At 34.7% G+C, this 18,367-nt stretch overlaps 1 protein-coding gene across 1 annotated transcript; it reads right to left on the bottom strand.

Moving 5' to 3' along the window:
• Positions 1–14,724: 14,724 nt before the first annotated feature.
• Positions 14,725–16,511, bottom strand: LOC119981480 (transcription factor MYB46-like). Its single transcript, XM_038824620.1, has 3 exons — positions 16,379–16,511; positions 16,163–16,292; positions 14,725–15,685 (listed from the first exon to the last, which is right to left on the bottom strand). Exons 1-3 carry the CDS (start codon positions 16,509–16,511, stop codon positions 14,896–14,898), a joined length of 1,053 nt encoding a protein of 350 aa, XP_038680548.1. The 3' UTR covers positions 14,725–14,895.
• Between the last annotated feature and the right edge of the window lie 1,856 nt (positions 16,512–18,367).

Below are 18,367 nucleotides of genomic sequence, written 5' to 3'. Positions count from 1 at the left end.
ATTGAATTGATGGATTGGTAAAACTAAACCCCTAAACATACATACTAATTACGTTAAACATAAATAAAACTAAACTACACTAATCTACTTTTCATTATTTCTGCTACACTACACTACTTTTCATTATTTCCCCTACCCTATTACATGGCTTATATTTACAAGGATAGACATATTCAAATAAAACAAGATAAAACTATATACAGAATAACAAATAATAAAGAATACAAATACAAATATGGTCACGAAGCCGGGTCCATTACTCAAGCCCAATCCGATCTCCAAATATGTGTTTCGGCCCAAATGAAGTCGAGTCCGGCCCAAGTAGAGTCGAGCCCAGTCCACATTCAAAAATCAACAAGAGAAAGGTTAAAAATACCATTTAAATCAAATCAAAAACCACCTTAAAACACCATTTTTTGAAAAAAAAAAACAAACACCGTATCAATACATGTACAATTGGAAATATAAGAAAAATCCAATTTAAACCAAATGAATACAAGATTTGTACCCACACAAAGGCCCAAACGATGGATCGGCAACAACACTTGAGCATTTCTTCCACGAAGGAATCAACTCAATAATCAATGTAGTTTCAATCAAACCAAATTTCAAGACTAAATACCGCACCAGTCATCAAGAACCAAACATCAAAACAATACATCATAGCCGAACATCGGAACTAGGCATTAACATATTGACCAGGTATATACAGTGCATTGATACCACAGATTAACCAGATATTAGTAACTAAACATCAGCACCGTGAGCGAACAAGATTCACACCAGAAAAATCAAAGCCAAGTATCGACATCGTAATTTAACACAGTGAATGATTAGGAGTATCAAAGCTAGATCTAGATTCAAATATGGCAGCATAAAGCAATCGGGTATCCAAACCAGGAAAAGTCGCCAGATATCAAAATTGGACATTACAGAGTAAGCAGACCCAGATAGATTATGAACCGAACAAACATCAAATGAAATTCTGTCATTCATCATCAGCTAAGGTTTTCTCAACCATTTTCATGTCACAATCAATAACTCCATAAAACAAGCTGAATCTCACACATCAACCAAAACAATTCTCAAACCATAACAAACAAAAGCTATTTAGGTTGACCGCAGTATATTACCTTCTTTGAATCTGGTGCAGCTATCTCGGTTCCAATCCCTCAGCTTTCTCTGTTTTGCTTTCGAAATCCTTTCCTCTCTTTGTCTTGTCCTTCCGCCGATGATTTCTTCTCTCAAACTGATTCCTCTCCCGATTCTGCTCTCTCCTCCCCTTTTCTTTCTCCCTTTCTCCCTTTTTTTTTTTCTCTCTTGTCCTTTCTTTTTTTTTTCTTTCCACTACCTTTTTTCTTTTACCCCTTACTTTCGGCTACTTTACCCTCTTTCTTCTTCTTTTTTATATATTTTATTTATTTTTTTGTATTTTTATATTTTTGTATTTTTTGTATTTTTTTGTATTTTTTTTGTACTTTATTTATTTAATTTTTGGCCGGACGAAAACCGGTTACTACAGTACCAAACTAAAATTAGGTATCCAACATTCTTCATTGATACAAAAACTTATATGTGAACTAGAATTAAACATTTTAGAAACACCCTAAAATGTACTACGTACTATAACATCTTGGAAACAAACTCACATTGATAATCATATTTCCTCAAAAGCAAAAAGAGAATTAAGATCCTCAAGCATCCCAAACTAACAAGTTTTGAGGGTCATAATGCTCACTCGAAAGACCTACTGAGTGGATCAATCTTGAGGATCATAACTCGAAGATGAGAATCGCCTATGTCCACTAAATGTGTTTGGTGCCTATAAATTAAATAAAAAAAAATTTTACATCCTCATTATATTTAATATAAAATTGCATAAATTAGTTTTGTTTGAACATAATGTACCTGTGTAAGAGGCTTTGGAGTCTCTAGAGCATCCATCCTTTGAGATAGGTGTCCAATTTGTACCATAATTGTCATCATCATGGATTCCAACTCTTGCATCTCTCCACTATTTGTAAAAGTTAATGACATCCTATTAAATCGATGACAAATTATCATAACCAGGAAAGTCACTTATTGTCCACATCAAAGCCACATGTAAATGAAAAAACTATTTTGTAGATACATCAAATGTATCAACACCAACATCCCACAACTCTTTCAATTCTTGAACAAATGATTGTAAATAAATATCAATGTCGTTCCCTGTCATTTTGGGCTAGGAACAAGGGTTGATAGTATAATAGATGTTTGTTTCATACACATCCATGGAGGCAAATTATAAATAATTAACATTACAGGTCATGTGCTATATAAGAACTACTCATATTACCAAATGGATTAAAACCATCACTTGCTAAGCCTAATCTAATATTACAAGGTTCTGATACAAAATCAGGAAGTTGTGAGTCAAAGGTTTTCCACGCTTAAGAATCAGTAAGGTGTCTCAACATTTCATCATTGTAAGTGCGACCCTTATCATGCCATCAGTAGGGTGTCGCACTATTTTTGTTGGTTTTTTCTTTTTCCTTTTAGTTCTAGATGTTGAGCTATCTTCAAGTGCTCATCTAGACATATCACATTCACACGTCTCTTTATCTTTAAAATAAACCATACAATCATTTGGACATGCATGAATCTTTTCATATTTAAACCATAAATCCTTAGTAAGTTTTCTAGTTTCATAGTATGAGTCCGGTATTTTAATCCCATTAACTAGTATTTTTAATATTTTAATTAATCCATCAAATGAGTTGTTGCTCCATGAACTAATAGTTTTAGTATGATAAACCTCTAAATGAATTTAAGTTTTGAATATGTTTTGTACATCCTAGGTACGGTACAACTCTTCATTACAATCTCTTAGTAGATCATAATATTTATTACCTTCGAAGTTTAGTGTTTCACTAGATTAAGTACTTCTAATAATTGGTTATTGTGCAATTTCATTCTCCATTTCTCTAGGACCACCATTATATCCTAAAAAATCATCTACCATGTTTCTCATTGGATTATGTGTTTGTGATGTCAACTCAATATTGGTATCACCAACATGAGTGTAGTATTAAATGCATCTCTTTCACCATGAGAAAACCAATTTCTATACCCATTCAAAATTCCATTACAAATCAAGTCATTATATACATCATTTCTATATTTTCTAGAAGTATTAACACAAGACTTGCAAGGTCATAAGATTTTTGTATTTTCTGAAATATTTCGAAAAGAAAAATCAAGAAATTGAATAACACATTCTTTATATGCCATGCAATTTTGTGGTTCATCCATACAACTTTTATCAATCATTTTTTTGACAATGCAACTATTATTGTGGTTCATCCTGTCATAATGTTTATATCTTAAAATCAATGACTTGCTTGGTGGTTCATGGGTAGCTATACATAAGAAGGGCACTAAGCAATCAAATGAGAAAAACCATCATGTATACTAAGAATCAAAACAACACCACATGATAAATGCAATGAATCTATAAGCATGGAAATTATTTTATTATTATTATTATTAAAATTATTTTTGCATAAAATAAATTTGAAAATAGTTATAATTTGATAAAACAAAATAATAAAGTAAAATTTGGAAAGCTTCAAATTGAAGCTTTTTATTTGCCAGCAATACCGCTGGTTTATACTTAGCGGGACCTCCCCACCAAATAGGCACTGTATTGATTAAAATTTTGAATTCTTGTGGGGACAGTATAAAAGATAACATGCTAACTTCTATAGATCTACCAAACAAAGTGTGCATATTTTAAACAAATTAGTTTAATACTACATAATTTTGTAGTCCTTTTGGCCCTACAATTTTTGGCAATGATTGAATTAAGAAATTTTTATTTGAAGCTGGATGTAGTGTTTGCCCATTGATCCATAAAGGCTGTGGGGATGATTACAACATCCTATTTGGTACATTTTTTCCACAAGCCATTGTACATTTTTTCCACAACGTACATTCCCGAATTGTTCATATTCTTTGACACAACATCCTGCCGAAACACTCTTCCTCACCCTTTTACATTTCCTCAAACTAACATCTAATTCTAAATTTCATTGCATAAACGTTTAAAAATATCTTATCTTTATGTCTGGATGTACATCAATGAGATCAAATAACTTCTTATATAAGAACTTTGACTTTAACTTCTTTACTCGCTTTTTGGTTGGCACGAGTGTTCACTAATGAATGTTTTCACTTGAAAATTATCATCTATGAATTAATCACTGCCTACAATTTCTTTGGTATAGGAGCAAATATAAGCCACGAACAATGAGCAACTCCCAAACATTTAGCTCTACACCTACCAAGCTCGTTTTTAGTGAACCATATATCATGCCTAGTCTATTCATTGTGTAATTCAATTTTATACTTTAACGGAAGCGTATTATGATCGTCTTAGCATAGGTATAAATAAAAAATTGAACTAACGATGCCTCACAAGCCCTATAGATGTTTCATCCAACATATATATTGTCTAGCATGTGCCCAAAAATTTTATTTGGTTGAGCAAATATATATTGTCTAGCTAAGCAAATATCAGCTATGGATAATGAGCAACAAAAATCTCGTAAGGGGTGAGGCTCTCTTTTTTACCCTCAAAAATCTCTTTTATTTGTCAGCTTTTTGGTGCTTTGAAATTGTGCTGATATTTTAGAAGATAATGATATATATATATATTTATACAAAAAATTAGGGTAGAATTTTTAGGAGTCAACCCTCAAGTAGGAGTAGGAATACTACTTGAGGGGGGAGAGGGAGAGAAGAGGAGAGGGGGTTGCACATTAGCCCTTCTTGCAGGCACCAACTTGGCCACGCATGGCCCAAGCATGTTACGCTGGGTCACTCGGCTCAATATGAAGTGTTGGGCATAAGCCTATCACGAGTTCTTGGCCATGCGTCAAGGGCAGCCTAGTTCCTCTAATTTCTGCGCATACTCTGACTAACTAAAAAAAATGCATCTCAATTTAATTTTGTAAAAATTAGTTTATGATCTAAATTAAAATCATGCAACCTAGTTTTTCCTAATAAATATTAATTACAAGGAATTTATATTTCTTTACAAAATTAATTTTATTTTTGGGCTTTCATTGATAAACTAATACACATAAAATGAAATCTATTTGTAATACAGAATCTTTCCTTGAGATTCATGTCGATCTTTCTTTAACAGGACGAGAGACTAAAGTGGCACTACCACGGGGACTCCGCATGATATATGACCGACACCAAAGTGTGTGTGTGTACTTACCCCAAGTGTAGGGTATCGTCAAGTAATAAACCGGTGAGTCCGGTATCGATCCACGAGGAAGCAATGCAAATTTGAAGTGAATGATATGCAAATGACTAGCTAACATTAATAAACACAATGAATATCAAATAAAAGCAAGTAAAAGAAATGGGCCGAATGACTCGGTAGCATGAGCGATTTTGTAATCAAAGTAAGCACAAATTGGATTTAAAACAATTAATTAAAAACCTAGTCTCTAATCCGTCCCGGTGGCTACTCGGTTCTCCTACTCAAGGTATCATTGCAAACACACACAACCATACACAATGCATTGTGTGATACTATCAATCATGCATATGCAAAGAGAATTGGGTTATAAGACTTCAATTCATACATGTAGGCCATCGGGTCTCTTAATCTACGATGAACGCAAAGGGATAAGCACCTAATATTATGGATTAATGTTCCCCCTTGGGGCTCGGCTTGGCTAACACCCTAGTTTCACACTCAAAGATCAATTAACCATAACTCTCCCATGCACATTCCTAAATTAACCCAAAACCCCATCATCAATACACATGATTAATAGATATGCAATGAAAAACTCAATTAATTAAGGAAATCATGCAATGGGTTTAACAATTCTCAATCGAACATATTAGATGCAATCCCTAGACTAGACAATCCAAGAATACAATCAAATATGTCATTCCCATAGATCCAATCACACAACTATCACGAAATTAAAAGAGAGAAATCGAAGCTACGATTCTTTGAGCATACCTTGAGCAATTGAAACCGAGCATCCACCATTCGGGATTAGAAACTAGAGAAGAGAACTACCCACTCATGATTGTTGCAATAAACATCCAATCTATTGTCATCTAAATCAGAGTTTATACAAAATCAAGAGAAAGCACCAAAAACAACAAAGAAAACTTAGAGAGAGAAACTAGATCTACACTACTCCTATGGTGGCTTCATGTTGGAGAAGTCAATGAATAATTAGGAAGCCAACCAAATCTTAGGGTTTTCTTCTCTTTTTACAATAGAAAATACCTAACTACCCTTATGAAATCGTTTCCCATTGGTTACATACATGATTTACCCCAAATGCCCTTGAAATTTCGGTGCAAAAAATTGCAGATTCGCCGTAGGTGTCCGGACGGGTGTCCGGATGCTTCATGCCTCCAACTTTGTGAGCCTCTGTCTCAATTTGTGAAGAAAGTGTCCGGACGGGTACTGTGGGTGTCCGGACGGTAAGTGTCCGGACACCTTGGGAAGTGTCCCGACACCTCACAGCAAAAAGTGCCCAAAAAGTGCTCCAACTTGCCCGAACAAGGCCGATTCCTACAAAACCAAGGGGAAACATTTGTAAGTGTAAAATTAAGCTAAAATGCAATCAAATACATTAACTAAGTGCTAGAACATCCTAATTAAAGGACATTAGAACCTCAAAATAGAGGTCCAATCAATATACAAATTTAGACTTCTGAAATATTATTCTTTACTATCAAGTCTTATGACTAAGAATAATATTTTTATCCATTATTCATATGACACCACCTGAACTATGGATGCACGATTCTTACATTGAGGTTTTCAATTAGCAATATGTCCCTGATCTGACCTGTGAGATGTGTATGAATATATCATCCATGCTACAGAACCTACAACTTTCTTAGCCTTTCTCGAATCTATTGCTTCCTGCCACTAGAATATGATAGAATGTTCTCATCCTAACCAAGTGGGTTGAGATCAACATACTCTTGACAAGTTTAATAGGATGATGAGAACCATAAAAACATATTTTTTCTTTGTAAAAGTTCAGCCCATTGTGTGCGAGTGAGAGTTTTTTTGAACTTAACTATGTGGATTAGGCCGCCAAAGATATGATAAACTAGGTCACATTTCGAGAATTAGATTGAATTACTAATACTATAAGGATTATGATAGAATGGTTTCATCCCAATCAAGTGGTTAATGTTAAGGTTAGGCTACACAAGAGAGGGGAGGGGCGAATTGTATCCTCAAATTTCATTCATCAAAATTTTATTCAAAATTATGCACTTTGATTGGGGAAGGTTTTAGTCACTAAAAAACTGTTTTAGAGAGTCAGAGTCATAGTCAATCGATCAACAAAAGGAGTTGATCGATCGAACACATGTTTCCCAAATTCATAATTGGGACAGATTGAAAGTCGCACAAGTGAGTCCAGATCAGGGGCACAGTGACAACATGTTGAAAATAGCCTTTTCACGATTTCTTCACACCATTTGACCCAGACTCGCCCAAACACTTATTTTCTCTAAAAATTCCTTCTCACAACTCTTCAAGATCATCAACTAAGGTAAGACTCCAAATTTTAGTTGTTTTCAAGTTGATATAGAGATTCTCTCTAGTTCACTTTGGTTCAATTTTTTTCTCCTTTGTCAAACTTTCAAGATTCAAATCCTAACCTGAATTTTTGAGTTTGCAAATCCTTGGAGGCTTAAAGGAAGTTTCAATCACTTTCTTTTATCTTATTCTTCACCCTTGGTAAGTCTCCTAAACCTAGAAGCTTATTATTTGCGATTTGGGTAAATTGAGATTTTAGGGTTTATGAGATTTTTTTGGGGGGGCGGTTGTTTAAATATAATTTTTAGTTATAGATTGTATTGTTTATGGGCATTGTTTCAATGGATAGTACTCGAATAGTTCTCAATGCGCACATAGGTTGATTTTTGAAATTTGGTAAAGTGCTAAGGAGGAGAGGTAAGAGATTTATTATCTTTGGGCTCTAAGCTACAATATATTTATTATAGATTATTCTTGATATGATAATTCTTGTGTAAGCCACTCATTGCATGGTCATAAGTGAATTCGACGATTAAATTATTTTTAGCCACTATCTTGAGATTTGGTGTCTTGTATGGCCATGGTGTGTTTCTTGAACTTCTAATGATTAAATTGATAATCCTTGAAGTATTCTTAATTATTGATCTCGTTTTCTTCCTTTGATTGGGTCGCAAGAGTTGGTTGTTAAATCTTGTGATTTTTGAACTCTTTCTTGAAATTGTGTCCTTGGGTATTTTTGTTGATCTCCGGGTTGTTTATCGATTATTGATTTAATACAATTACGATTTTATATGTAACTATGTTTTGAATTTCATAAAATGAATTGTGAAATTTTTTTCTTGTTATTTCCCGACTGGGACCAGTATCTCACGAGAAGGGTAAATGAGAGAGGAGAAACTATTTAAAATAGTTTTTTTGGCACATCATCGGCACACTAGACTTATGTTCAGCATGCACGTAGGTCTGCGCAGACAGGGTGGCGTTGTTAGTGCACTTGTGTTGGGCCTTAGCCCAACGTGCCAGCCCAACGTAATGCTTTAGGCAATATCCCTTTTCTCCTAGGGTCTTAACAAACTCTCTCGGGCCTGGCGCACCTTGTCTGATTACAAACTGCATATATCTTTACAAAATTAATTTTATTCTTGGGATTTAATTGGTAAACCAATACCCATAAAATTAAATCTATTGTAATACATAATGTTTCCTTGAGTTTCTCAACATAGCCAAAGTGGCCTTTGAGATTTTTGTCGAACTTCCTTTAATAGGACGAGAAACTAAAGTCGGGTTACCAAGGGGACTCTGTAGGACATGCAAATCTATACTCTCGAAATATTATTCTTTACCATCAAGCCCTATGACTAGGAATAATTTTTCTTGTTCGTCTAACACCACCTGAACTATTGACGAACTCTCAAAGATGCACGATTCTTACATCACTGATCGTCTAACAACACCTGATCGATTGACAAGGTACAGAGAGCAATAAAAAGAGGTTGATCCGATATGCAATTGAAGAAGAGTGGCCTGATAGTTCCAAGCCAACTCCCCCAATGAAAACCTATGACCCTCAATTCCTTTTCCTCAATGGTTAAAAAGAACAAAGTGGACACTCAATTCTCCAAGTTCTTGGACATATTCAAGAAACTCCAAGTCAATATCCCATTTGCCGAGGCTTTGGAGAAAATTCCTACCTACACTTAATTCATGTAAGACATCCTATCCAAGAAGCATAAGCTAGGAGAGCATGAGAGAATCTAGTTGACTAAAGAATGTAGCGTCATAGTGCAACAAAAGCTCCCAATTAAACAGAAAGATTTGGGAAGCTTCAGAATTCCTTACACCATTGGAACCACCTTGATTGAGAGATCTTTGAGTCATCTATGAGCTAGCATCTATTTGTTGCCACTGTTGGTTGCTCAACAAATTGGGTTGCAGGAAATCAATTCAACCACAGTGTCTTTGTAAATGACCGGTAGGTCGATAGCTTACCCTATCGGTATAGTGGAGGATATCTTGGTGAAGGTGGACAAGCTAGTTTTTCTGGTTGATTTTCTCATTCTATATATGGAAAAAGTCCTCAACAGTCAAATTATTTTGGGTCGACCATTCCTAAGTACCGAATGAGCATTAATTGATGTTGAGAAAGGGAAGTTAACTTTGAGGGGCTTAGATGATGAAATCACATTTAAGGTCTTTGGAGCTTTGAATCAAGTAGTGAACCCACAATCATACTTCCAAATGGACCACATAGACATGGTTATTCATGAAAACCTTATAAAGGATGCTCCATGCAATCTAATGAAAGCTTCTCTAGCACAAGATATAAATGTTGAGCATGCAAATCCTAAAGCTACTCCGCAAGTTGGAATTGGGGTGCAAATATCCAAAGTTGGTAACTCAACGAAGAAAAAGAAGATCAAGAAGACAAGGAAGAAGCCTATGAAGTCCAAGAAGAAGAAGCATGTTATTCCCGAGAGTGAAAGATGGAAGGCATGTATTCACTACGTGGCACCTAGGCCATCAAATGTAAATCCAAAGATTCTATCACGTGGAGTATTCACCACCATTCTAAAGGATCCGGGTTGAAGTTGCGTCAAGAAGTCAGGCTGAGGACTCTAAACCAGGCGCTCCCCATGTTGGAATGTTCTATCTTTATCTCTTATTTGCTGCATGAGCAAATTGCATAATTCAAGTGTGGGAATGGAAATTTATGTTTCTATTTTGTTTTATTTGTTTTAAAAAAAATTATGAATCAATGCCTTATGTCATGTCGCTCATGAGTATATTTGGATGAATTTTGAGATATTTGATGCTTTGATAGATCTTGCTATGGGAATCTACCCAATTGGATTTTTCTGTCTTGAGTTTTGTTGTATTCAGGTGTTCTTTTTAACATGGAACACTTGCACATGACACTTATTTTTGGGGTATGCAATACGATAATTGGTTTTGGCCATTTGTGGTCGTTTGAGATCAATTGTGATTCTGAGTAACACTACCTGAGCAATAAACAAATATAGAGAAAAGCAAAAAATAATAGAAGAATAAAACATTATGCTTGTGAATAATTGGTTTCTTCAGGGGTTTTCTGTTGAGTAACCGAGCCTCTTGCCTCAGTAAGCAAGGAGTTTCATGTAAAAAGGCAAGAAAACCATGTTGGAATACCCTGATGACTAGTTTAGTCAACTGGATTGGGAATCATTGGTTGAAAGCTCATTACATCAATTAGGAAGTTTAAAGGGGTTAACCATTGCACAAGTCACCTTAGAAAAAAGAAAAAAAGTGTGATTATAAATGAGGTGTGAATAAATGCTCTGTATGCTTTCTTTATGATTCTAATTGTTCTTGAAAGACTAAGTTGCCTATGTTAAGTTCATATTGAAGCTAAAGATGCAAGTGCAATCCGTGATGCACATTACTTAATGATAATCTAATTAGCATGGTGAATGAAATAAGATTCGTGAAGGAATGCTCTTATTGATTCTGAATGCCCTGATGCTTGGCATGTTAGTGTGGATATGATTGTGAACATATATTCATATTAAATTCTTGTAAATGACATGATTTGGCATTATGGTAGCTTAATGTTTGTGATTGTCGTTATGGTAAATCCTCAGGAACTCAACTCCTCCGACTAGGGACATCCAGAGGTTGAAAGGCTTGTGACACATGCTAATTGCCATCATGATTCCTACAACAGTGGATAGATTAGTTTCTTGTTTTGGTTTTTAAATGGTTTTGTTTAAGATTTGTTCAAGGATGAGCAAAAGCTAAGTGTGGGGGTGTTTGATATGTCGAAAATATACGGATCTCTGTGCACCCAAATACATTAGTTTTTGTCGCATTTTGAGTTTGATTGAGGATTGATATTGCCTTTTTAGTTTATAATTGCAATCTCAGGAAAAAAGGCATAAAGTGGATTTTTGTTAATTGTCAATGGGTGTGCTTAATGCTTTTGGGTGTTTGACCATCAGCCAATTGATTTGTTGCCTAGACTGAGACTGGATGGAGATACCTAAGATTTTTTTCTCACCATAGACACAATATGTTGCATGAACCATAGGAATATAGGAGCATGACATATGCAATCACTACACGGTTAGTCCACAAAACTTAATGGGTCTTTGTCTCTTGAATTCGAATGTTAGGAATAACAGGGGTTAGGGAGACCAATCGTCAATAAGAGTAGTAATTAGCGGGTTAAGGAACCAAAGAAGTTGAATTAGATAAGGGCTTGTGAAATTAAGTATTCTAATACTTTTAGTACGTGACTACATCTTTGTGTTAGCATTTAATTCTCTTGCATTAATTCACTTTTTTTTATGTTAATAGTCCACCAAAATACCAAATCGAATTTCCAAATAGTTTAGGACTTAATCATAATCGATACTGAATTGCTTGCCAAGACAATCACCTTGGGAGTGATACTCATCTCATCAATTTATTACTTATGCAACTTGTACGCTTGCATCACATATTATATCACACAACACTTGTTTCATGTTTTGTTCTAAATTTGGGGTGAAGTTACCAATAAAAGCGGCCAACACTTGTGACTTCAAAGCTATTCGAGACTGATACTGGATGTCATGCTCACTAAGTTCTACTACCCACTTTGTCAATCGTCCAGACATTTCTAGTTTGTAAATGATACTTCTCAACGAGAAAGTAGAGACGCCCATGATCGAGTTACTTTGAAAATAAGGTCACAATTTATGGGATGCCGTCACTAAAGCCAAGGTAAGTTTTTCAAATTGGCTGTAGCATGTTTCTACATCGAGCAGAATTTTGTTAGTGTAATATATATATAGGCAGTTGTTGCCCTTCCTCGTTCCTAATAAAAACTGTACTAACAACCATTTCCAAAAACTCTAATTATACATAGAGCGACTCACCTTGCTTTGGTATCAACGAGCGGTGATGATACAAAGTATTGTTTTCGTTCCTGGAGAGCTTCCTTTTATTAGGTCTTCCACTTGAAATCTTTTGATTAGCGCAAGATGTTGAAGAAATTGTGACACTTTTTCGACATAACAGGGGTTGGTAGTTAGAATACTTTTGGTATCTACTAGACGTGGAGTCTTGAATAGATTAGACAAAATCGACTATCAACATAGATAATAAGTGGGATTAGCATACAAAAGGAATTGGGTAGGATTGGTGATGGTAAAATTAGAAGCCCTAGTGTTTTTTAATTATTTGATTTTCATCTTCTGGATTATTGTTTTTGTTATTTCTTGTTAGTTAGTTTAATCAAATTCAAAACATTCGACTATTCAAATATAAATTCATGTTGGTCATAATCGGTACTTAGCAAATTTTATACAATATTCGTGGGTTTGACACTATATTCATTATTATATTACTTGAGCAATACGTAGACTTGGAAAATTTTGCGTAATACATATGTTGGGCTCATTATACACATACAATTGAGCACTCGTTTACTTGTGTTTTCTTGCCTCTATGAGTGACTTGAGGATTGATATTGTCTAGGTATTCGATATTTGCACATTCAGGTGTGAAGGCACGAACCTGAAAGAAAGGATCCAAAAAGAGGGAAAAATGGACATTTGTCCTTCCAAAGACTTTCTCGATCGATCGGGAAACAATTGAGCAAGTTGCAATTTTCTTCTAGAGACTTTTTCGATCGATTGCAACCGATTTCCGATCGATCAGATTACTACTCATTTGCACGCGCAGTTTCACGAAAAAGTTTCGAATTCACGTGTCTTTGAGCCAAAACAACCCCCAAGTTGTTAGGGAAACAACACAAGTTTGAGGAAGTATGAAAGGGCATAGAATAGGGTTTTGGAGGTGTTCTTGGAGCTGGGATTCATTCTCTACCTTGGAGGCTACCGTTGGAGCTTGGGAAGAAGAGGGGTCACAAGGGGTTTACTTTTCTCCACTTTTATCTTTGCTTTTATGGTTGATTTTTATTGCTTGATGATGTATCTTGACTCCATGAGTGGCTAGATTCTATTGCTAGGGTCTTAGTGTAGCCTAACGTTGATGATTCAATAAACTTGGTTTCCTTATTTCTTGATTTCTATCTCTTATTGATTGTCTATAGGTATGCTTAATGCTTTTGGGTGTTTGGCCATCATCTAATTGATTTGTTGTCTAGATTGAGATCAGAAGGAGATATATAGGATTTGCCTCTTACCATAGACATCATATGTTGCATGAACCATAGGAATATAGAGGCATGACCTATGCAATCGCTACACGGTTAATCCACAAATCTTAATGGATCTTTGTCTCTTGAACCCGAAATGTTTAGGAATAGCAGGGGTTAGAGATAGAGGCACTTTCAGTGTAACCAAGAATGGAGCATTGGAAAGGATAAGAAGACTCACGATTGTCAATTAAGAGGTAGTAAATTAGCGGATTAAGGAACCAAGGAAGTTGAATCGGATAAGGGAATGTGACAGTAAGTATCCTAGTGCTTTTCATACTTGATCTAAACTTGTGTTTGGGTTGTGCTTGTTTCAATTGCTTTATTTGTCAAAATCAAAATTCGAATTTTCACTCTCTTAAGGTTTGGTCATTATACTTGTGATTATTGATATTGATCTTTGTTTTTATACATATCATTGCTTTGCTCTAAACTATATCCGATTGATATATTCTTGTTTTCTGTCCATCTATATACTGTGCATATACCATATTGATCATTTGTTTTGTGTTGTGTGTGGTGATTTTGTTAAAGAGGATTCCTAATAGGAATTTGAGGACAAAATTCACCCCCCTTTTGTGTGGCTTAGGTCCTACAAATCTGAGTTGAAATTTTATTGTTTTGAGTTTCGTATGTATATATTATTCTTTTTTGAGACTGAGTGATGAGTGATTTGTACTAAACAAGATAGAGAGGTAGATTTAGTAATTACTGCCCAAGAGAAGTGCTGGTGAAGACCGTAGCAATGAAGAGTTTAAGGAAGAAAAAAAAAACAGAAAACAAAGAATTTGACAAATGAAAATAAAAAACAAAACACATTACCATATCATCCACAAGATGAGGAAGGAAAAGTATCTCCTCATTTTTTTTTCGTAGTTTATTTATATGTGTTTTTGCCAAACAAAATAAAATTAACATCCCATGCACACTTGTATCGCAAACCCTCACAAATATCTCACAATCTGTCAAGTGAGAAGTTAAAAAATAGAAAGGAAAATTAATCAAAAAGAACAAGCCGTACGTCTTACAAAGCCTGAAGGACCATTTTCAAATTTCTCTCTCTAGGTTAAGATAAATCAAACTCGTTTGTCACCACCACATATATATAAATATAAATATATGCATAGATATCTTATAGTGATGAAGGAAATGAAGACAATTGCGTACTGTCTCCAATATCATTGGATGGAGCTGGTGCTGCAATCTGATCTTCTGATCCTCCTCCACCAAGTACTTGTCCTTGAACAATATTATCATCCCAAAATAGAAAATTATTCGAACAATGTTGCGAATCAACCCATTCGTTCATCAACTCATGATCCTGCCTTTCTAAGCAATTCAATGCCATCTCTCTTTCCTGATCATGATCCATACTACATGGTTGCATTTGAAGTGGCACCATAGTTTCCATAGTATCTATCAATGGAGGCAAGTAATTACAATTCGAATCAATCCCAACTGTCGTAAAAGACATTGGAGGAGGATGTGCTTGATGGTTGTTTGATGAATTATTATTCCATATATCTCCAGATGCCAAGCTTGCTGGTTCATGCAGCGACAATTCTCGTTGCACGAAATTATTGGCAATGAAACAATCAAGTTGAGTTGTAGTGTCGAACATAAATAAGGCTGCTGAAGGGGGAGGAGTAGTGGAAAATAATGGAGTTTCTTGATGAACTGGAGCTGCTGGCCTTGCTGTTGTTGTTAAATCTTGAATTACAGCATCTAGTTGGTCCGGGGCATATTTTAAGTTCGAATGCTGATGATTGGGGGTAGTAGTAGAAGTGGTGACGGTTGTAGTTGTGGATATTGAAAGTGTGGAATTTGCTGGCTTTCGAATCTTCTTTTTTATCCATGAATTCCAGTAGTTCTTTATCTCATTGTCTGTTCTTCCAGGCAAGTGACTTGCAATATGTGCCCATCTACAGTAAGAATTACAGATACATCAACTGTATATATATATATACGTACACCATGTGTGAGAACATGCATATATATATTCAAACTGAAAACATATATTTCAACCTCTGACAATGCCTTTCTAACGTCCCAAGGAAAGCAATTTATAGCTAGTTTTGAACATTAATTTATTCAACATTTTACAAAAACTTAATTTTCAAGGTTGTTTGGAAATTAAAGCTCATGACTTAAGTATTCATTTTTCAATTATGATGAAGTTTTTAATTCACAACCACGACTCTAGTGGGTCTTTATATATTGGCAAACCCTAGCCCCAATTTAGCTACATAAAAAATGTTTAATTTCCAGAAAAAATAAAATATACCCACATAATTACAAGAACAAAGAAAAACCTAGTTTTGATTGTGAAGAAAAGGAAGCATTTAAATCCAAAGAAATACTACTGGAATGAATAATGTAGGCCAAAGAGAATGAATAACCTGTTGCCAATGACGCCATGAAGACTAATAATGAGCTTTTCTTCTTCAGGAGTAAACCTTCCTCTTCTAATATCTGGTCTCAAATAGTTAATCCATCTCAACCGACAACTCTTTCCACATCTTTGAAGCCCTAGAAAATTAAAGAACACAAATATCAAAATCATTCGATCAGAATTAAAAGAATAAAAAAAAAATTGTGAAGAAAAAGGATTGTACCAGCTTTTTCAGGGACTTCACTCCAACATCCATAACCATGAGTAGTGATGTATCGAATGAGCTTCTCGTCTTCCTCTGGAGACCAAAGTCCTCTCTTCACCTTCTGCTGATTGCAGCAAGAATGATGACCCATCAATGTTTTAACTTGTTGGGTTTCTATTTCAAGAGGCTTTTGTGTTAATTTAGGAATTAAGTGAGTTTTGCAACAAGTGCTGGTCTTGCTCTCCCATTAATAAATAAGCAATCAGAGATATACACGATGTATATGAAATCTTTTGGGTACAACTTAACAGTTGGTATAATTGAGATACAATTGTTGGGATCCCTATCATTATTACAAATATGCCGATAAGTAAACTTGGATGGGGTCCATGCAAAGTGGACCCACGTTTTCATCTAACCCTTAAAACGACATTTCATCGATCACTTGTTATATTATAATAAGAATATAAAATTGATGTTTCTATGCCTCCTAATTCTCTCATCTCTACGTATAATTGATTGTATTACGTAACAAAGCTTCTTCACGTAACCACATATTTTTGCCGGTTGTTCCACATACCACTCCATTTAACGATATTTTCAAACCACACGTACATAACGTATTCTTGGACTATATGTGATGTGATGTGTTTAGCACTCTTTTTTCTTCTTAAAGCTAGGGTTTTATTCACTATAGAACTATAAGATTAATCTCCGTCAACTCAACTATATCCTCTTTCCATTCAGCAGATGACCCGTTGGATGTTTAGGGACCCTACATACGTATTTATGATCAATGAATATCTCACTTGTCACATGGATTGAGGGTTAAAATGCGGAACAATATTTGAGGCCATAGCATTACTCTTTGAGAAAAATAGAGTAATGTAAATATCTATTTAGGTAATTTTACAGACTTCAAATGACATAATAATCGCTCATTATATAGAAAGAAAAGATGTTACTATGTATTCCTTATTGTTTATGTTTAGGTATTAAAATTTACCAAGTGGAATAAAGGATGGATGTAAATATATATGAATTTCCAGGTTTTTAACAGAAGGATTGATTGCAACCACGAAGTTGTCACTTAATATAGGATTTTCCATGATTTGCTTCTGATATCATCATGATAAAGACTTTGTCTCTTAATTTCTTTCTAGTTATTATGCGAAGTTGCTGACGATGGCATCACGTAACACAGTGTAACTCTCTGTTTTTATAGCAAGAAAACACAGTATTGCTGACGATGACTTCCTGAACATAGCATAACTTATATCATGAAAGTTACAGTACAAAAACATTATTTTCATTTTGACTAAATTAATTCAATTTTCTTCTTACTTGATGAACAAAAAAATATTGCTCTTTCTGAAAGGTGAAATTATTTTTTTTAAATTCTATATACGTTGCATGGTTGCCGTCACCAAATTAATTAAATAATTGGTTGTTGTTCTACAAAAATTCCTTTGATATGAGACCCCCAGTCATGAATTTCAAACCTTCTTCACAACTTCTACATATCTCTATACCACAAGCTAGATTCAACCTTTAACTATCTCATAATTTTAATAATATTATTATTATTATTTTCTCAAAATATTTTAGAAAGTTGTAGAGTATCAATATGAAGATTCAAACTTAAATTCAAAATGAACGAATTCATTCACTTGATATTCTTGTTCTTTTTTACTTAAAAAGAGTGTCTATATATATATATATATATATAGGGCTTCTCAGATGTGGGATCCTGCATTTTATTTAAAGTGCGGGATCCATCTAACACCATTCACACGCAAGCCCCATCACATGTAGGGATCACACTTACACCAAATGAATGGTGTTAGAAAGATCCCTCACCTTAAATAAAGTAAGGGATCCCTCACTTGATAAAAGAATTCTCATTTGAGATCTTAAAATGAGATTTTAAAATGAGGTTCTAACTTTTAGGATCCAAAATATTTTTTAAAAATTTGAAAAAAATATATTTGTATTTTGATCGGTTTT

Source organism: Tripterygium wilfordii, chromosome 16 (assembly GCF_013401445.1).
Source record: "Tripterygium wilfordii isolate XIE 37 chromosome 16, ASM1340144v1, whole genome shotgun sequence".
Taxonomy (NCBI): Eukaryota; Viridiplantae; Streptophyta; class Magnoliopsida; order Celastrales; family Celastraceae; genus Tripterygium; species Tripterygium wilfordii.
This window is presented reverse-complemented; position numbering and strand designations above follow the sequence as displayed.

What these genes read in the sequence shown, in the direction of transcription:
- LOC119981480 (XM_038824620.1), bottom strand. Translation starts at nt 16,511, where the DNA reads ATGGGTCATCATTCTTGCTGCAATCAGCAGAAGGTGAAGAGAGGACTT. An exon ending in TGAAGTCCCTGAAAAAGCTG is followed by an intron (nt 16,293 to 16,378) that starts GTACAATCCTTT and finishes TTAATTTTCTAG; the next exon opens with GGCTTCAAAGATGTGGAAAG. An exon ending in CATGGCGTCATTGGCAACAG is followed by an intron (nt 15,686 to 16,162) that starts GTTATTCATTCT and finishes TTCTTACTGTAG; the next exon opens with ATGGGCACATATTGCAAGTC.